Source organism: Amphiura filiformis, chromosome 20 (assembly GCF_039555335.1).
Source record: "Amphiura filiformis chromosome 20, Afil_fr2py, whole genome shotgun sequence".
NCBI lineage: Eukaryota > Metazoa > Echinodermata > Ophiuroidea > Amphilepidida > Amphiuridae > Amphiura > Amphiura filiformis.
The window spans coordinates 17884380-17889470 of NC_092647.1; the positions used below are offsets into that span (position 1 = coordinate 17884380).

The 5091-nt window shown below is 40.1% G+C and overlaps 1 protein-coding gene across 1 annotated transcript; it reads left to right on the forward strand.

Annotated features, from left to right (window-relative positions):
- The first annotated feature begins 1794 nt into the window (after positions 1 to 1794).
- On the forward strand, positions 1795 to 3576 carry LOC140142171 (uncharacterized). Its single transcript, XM_072164138.1, has 2 exons — positions 1795 to 2304; positions 2737 to 3576. Exons 1-2 carry the CDS (start codon positions 1795 to 1797, stop codon positions 3574 to 3576), a joined length of 1350 nt encoding a protein of 449 aa, XP_072020239.1.
- Positions 3577 to 5091: the final 1515 nt, after the last annotated feature.

Sequence of the window (5091 nt, forward strand, 5' to 3'; positions counted from 1 at the left end):
TTTAGGTTAGGGTTTAGATTTAGGGCTCAATGCTCTAGAGTTAGGATTACACCCCCCTGTATAAAACATTGTTCCATGCATCTCACAGGTACATGTATGCATGGCTGCATATTGCCTGGCTATAGGGCTATATAAACAATGACATGTATCTGTGTGTTGACACTGCACGAAAAGGTGTGAAGTGGCTAGAGTTCATGTTGGCTATTACATAACAAAGCTAATACTGATATAATGGGAAAGTCAATGACTTTGAAATTTTGTGGCAAATTTGCACTCATTTTTAAATAATTGTCACTCTGACTGTGTGTGTTTTTGTGGTAAATCCACAGGCCTTTTGCCAATGACTGGTACGTCAATGTTTTCCGAGTCGTAACATTATGCGGCATGTTGAACCGTAAAATTGTGCATATTTTCTACAGAATGACGCAGCACCTTTAAACGAGTCGTAACATTACGCGGCATGTTAGACCGTAAAATTGCGCGTATTTTCTACAGAATGACGCAGCACCTTTAAAAGAGTCGTAACATTACGCGGCATGTTGAACCGTAAAATTGTGCGTATTTTCTACAGAATGACGCAGCACCTTTGAACGAGTCGCAACATTACGCGGCATGTTGAGCCGTAAAATTGTGCGTGTTTTCTACAGAATGACGCAGCACCTTTTTTGAGTCGCAACATTACGCGCGGCATGTTGAACCCTTAAATTGTGCGTGTTTAGCAGATATGCTCATTATGCACTCGATTTCACATTGCTATGGCAAGCTATTATTCATCTAAATAGCATTTATAAGGGGGGGGTCAGAAACCTATATAATAAGCTTACCAAATATTTGTGTTCAGCCCTGTCATACCCCTACACGATTTATAATACTCACATGCCTATAGCAGACTTCCAAATGTCCGTAAATCCATCATGAACATGGAATTTAACAGGCTTTTATAATGGTTATCCTATCTGATATCACGTCCATGTTCATACACTTTGTCATGGAGCTGAATTCGGCAGCCGCGACCTCCACAACCGTATCAAAATAAATTTTAATTTTCCAACTGAAAAATATTATGTCAGTCTGATTGCAAATAATTATAATCATGCATTATATTTGAAAGCAAAACAAAATCACCAAAATGCAGATTGTGCTTCAATTCAATGAGTTTAAATTCTGCACTATACGAGTTGCACAATTTTGCATTTCCGGTGTGGAAGCTTGCCCGTTTCACCCCCCCCCCCCTTCACTTGCTTTTAATACGCTACGCACACCATTAAATTCTTTAGAGTAATTGCAAAGATTTGTGCCAAGTCTACATATTTTACAATAAGCAATGAACTTTTTAGACTGCGACAAGCCTGTTTTAGGCTGATTACATGTCTGTCCTTTAAAAATATAAACTTTTTTTCATTTTTATATGATCAAAATAAATTGCAATTTTTAGGTAATTTTTTTGTTTTGATTTCAAATCTGGACATTTTTGAGTCCGTGTTGAAAATAAATTCTGTTGTATATCAATGGCCATGATCTGTATGTCATCACAAGTGTGGTTTGCCCTGTTGAAATGCCTGGCCACCGGTTTGTCTCTGTTATGTTTTGTGTCCCCACAATGCTCCAGTAATCTAGTTTTCAAGGCACGTTTGGTCTCGCCAACATATTGTTGTCCGCACTTCTTGCAATTGATGAGATAAATCACGTTAGTCGAAAGACAATTTAGGGGGTGATTGATGTTAAAATGTTTACCAGTAACATAGCTCGAAAAATCTTGACTTGAGACTGCTGTGTACAGCATGTATTGTGTTTATGCTCGCATGCCGCACACTTGTTACATGGCTGGAACCCTCTCGACTGGACCTGAGAAGTTGGTTTCATGGCCGATCTGACTATAGCATCTTTGATGTTCCGTGGCCGTCTAAATGCTACCATAGGCGGTTCGAGACAGATGTACTTAATGTTGGTCCAAGGAAAGTTTATCCTAACATCAGCAAAGAAGAACGTGATGCTATCAACAGTCTCAAACATAATTCCAACTTGATCATCAACGAAGCCGACAAGGGAGCTGCTATTGTCATCATGGATGTGGAGGATTATCTTTCAGAGTGTCATCGCCAACTTAATGATGCTACATATTACAAGCCTCTTCCTAAGGATCCTACGGCTGTGTTTGCTCGTAAAGTTACAGCAGCAGTTAAGGATGCTCGTTCTGCAGGCATCATTGATGATGATATGCAGTCTGTGCTTACTCCCAACCAACCTAGACCAGGCCGTTTTTATGTTCTCCCGAAGATCCATAAGAGATATGATTCTTTTCCAGTAGGAAGACCACCCAGTGGGCACAGGTTAGGATTTCGACGTTGAAGCAACGTTGATACAACGTCGAAGTTTCAACCTAACCTGATTTCAACCTGATTTCAACCTAGAGGTTAGTTGAAATCAGGTTGAAATTTCAACGTCGATACAACGTTGAAATTTCAACCTGATTTCAACTAACCTCTAGGTTGAAATCGGGTTGAAATCAGGTTGAACTCCATCAGGTTGAAGTCCATTTGCAAATACAACGTGATTTCAACCTGATTTCAACGTCGAAATTGATTTCGACGTCGAAATTTCAACGTGATTTCAACGTGATTTCAACGTCAGGTGTGCCCACTGGGGGGCTTAAGCTATATAGTTGTGATGGTTTACCGGGCAATCATAAGCGGATGTGGTACAGCTACAGAAAAGATTTCTCTTTTCGTTGATCAGCATCTAAAGCCTTATGTCAAGACCCTGCCATCCTATGTGGAGGATGATAACGACTTCTTGCGGAAGCTAGTTCAGATCAACGAACAACATGGTCCTCTTCCTGATGATGCTATCCTGTGTACTATGGACGTCACTGCATTGTACACAAACATTCCTACTAACGAGTTCATTGCAGCTTGTCAGCACTATTTGTCCCAGCAGCACTCAACTACTGAAGTGGAGGTGCTTAGCAGATTTATGGAGCTCACACTTACTCAAAATAACTTTGAACTTGCTGGAAAACATTATATCCAGGTTCTTGGCACTGCCATCGGCACCCGCATGGCTCCTTCTGGGGCCTGTCTATTTATGGGTCGCTTAGAGGAGAAATTCCTCTCTGTTGCTACCAAAAAGCCTCTTATTTGGCTGAGGTACATCGATGATGTTTTCTTGATTTGGACACATGGAGAAGAAGAACTTGACAATTTCATCGCTCACTGCAACACAAGACATCCGACCATCAAATTTACGGCTGAACGATCTTGCAACTCCATTTCATTTTTAGATGTTATGGTTGGCCTGCAAAATGGATTTCTTGAAACAGACCTCTACTCCAAACCAACTGACACACACCAGTGTCTTCTATGGTCGTCTTGTCATCCTAAACATACAAAGCAGAGCCTCCCCTATAGTCTTGCTTTTAGATTACGTCGCATTTGTTCTTCTGATGATGTTCTCGCCACAAGAGTTGACAAACTGAAACAACACCTCCTAGATAGAGGATACCCAGGAAAGGTCATTCATTGGAACCCCGTCAAACTAGTGAGAGCAAGGGTGATGAACGCATACCATTCGTCATGACATATGACCCTTCGCATTCTTCAATTGCTTCTATCATCAAGAAGTACCTCCCCATTCTTCATTCTTCAAATCGTTGCAAAGCAGCTATCTCTGAACCGCCTATGGTAGCATTTAGACGGCCACGGAACATCAAAGATGCTATAGTCAGATCGGCCATGAAACCAACTTCTCAGGTCCAGTCGAGAGGGTTCCAGCCATGTAACAAGTGTGCGGCATGCGAGCATAAACACAATACATGCTGTACACAGCACACAGTCTCAAGTCAAGATTTTTCGAGCTATGTTACTGGTCAACATTTTAACATCAATCACCCCCTAAATTGTCTTTCGACTAACGTGATTTATCTCATCAATTGCAAGAAGTGCGGACAACAATATGTTGGCGAGACCAAACGTGCCTTGAAAACTAGATTACTGGAGCATTGTGGGGACACAAAGCATAACAGAGACAAACCGGTGGCCAGGCATTTCAACAGGGCAAACCACACTTGTGATGACATACAGATCATGGCCATTGATAGACCCAGTAGCACTAACTATTTCCACAGACTTGCTCTTGAGTCTAAATGGATCAACATTTTACAGACTTCTGCTCCTCTGGGTATGAATGTTAAAAGTCATCGTTAAACAAATTTTCTTTGGTCAGTTATTCTGGTCCTCCCTCATTGTTTTTCTTCAATCTTTTGTTTGTTGCAAAATCGGACCACCTTGGTATCTCTGGTACCCCGCTGTATATACTTCCGGTATATGACCAAATACCCTAAAATGCTGCTGCTGTCGCAAATATATATGGTACAACAATGTTACTTGGTCATCAGGACCAATAGCTGGTGGCACAAATGTCACATGACCAACTCAAGGTCAAAGGTTATGGAAAGGTCATTATGGCCGAAAATGTTATTTCCTGTTATTTTTATTAAAACTGCTACTCCTTACATGAATTACACAGCAAGATGATGTCACTTGACACATGCATTAGCCTTGAGGTCAAAGGTCATGCGAAGGTCATTATGGCTGATGTGATATTCTGTTCTGTTAGTGTTACTAAAAATGCTATGTCATTCCACAAATTATAATATAGCATGATGACATTACTTGTATTCATCCATTGGGGTCAAAGGTCATTGGGGTCAAAGGTCGTGCAGATATTATTTCCGGTATGTAGCAAAATACCTTAGGAAGTCGCACTGTAATAGCGCATGACCAAAGTTGCACAGAAATATTTACATGAATATTGAATAATTTTTGGTCAACAAAATGATTTTACAACTATGGAAAATAATTATATGTAATAGAATTAATAATTAAAAGGCCAAATAAAAAAATAAACATGTTTCACGTACCCTCCTGCTTCCTTTTTTGAGGTTTCTTCAATTATATATTTATTCAGTTATAACTTTTCAAAAATATATCCAGGAAGCAGAAATATTTCTATAGCCTTGCTAATATACAAGAAACAATTTTAGAAGGTTTTATGGAAAATAGAGGGCCGGCCTATATCCTCAGAACAAAAATA

What these genes read in the sequence shown, in the direction of transcription:
- LOC140142171 (XM_072164138.1), top strand. Translation starts at nt 1,795, where the DNA reads ATGCTCGCATGCCGCACACTTGTTACATGGCTGGAACCCTCTCGACTG. An exon ending in AGAGATATGATTCTTTTCCA is followed by an intron (nt 2,305 to 2,736) that starts GTAGGAAGACCA and finishes TTCGTTGATCAG; the next exon opens with CATCTAAAGCCTTATGTCAA.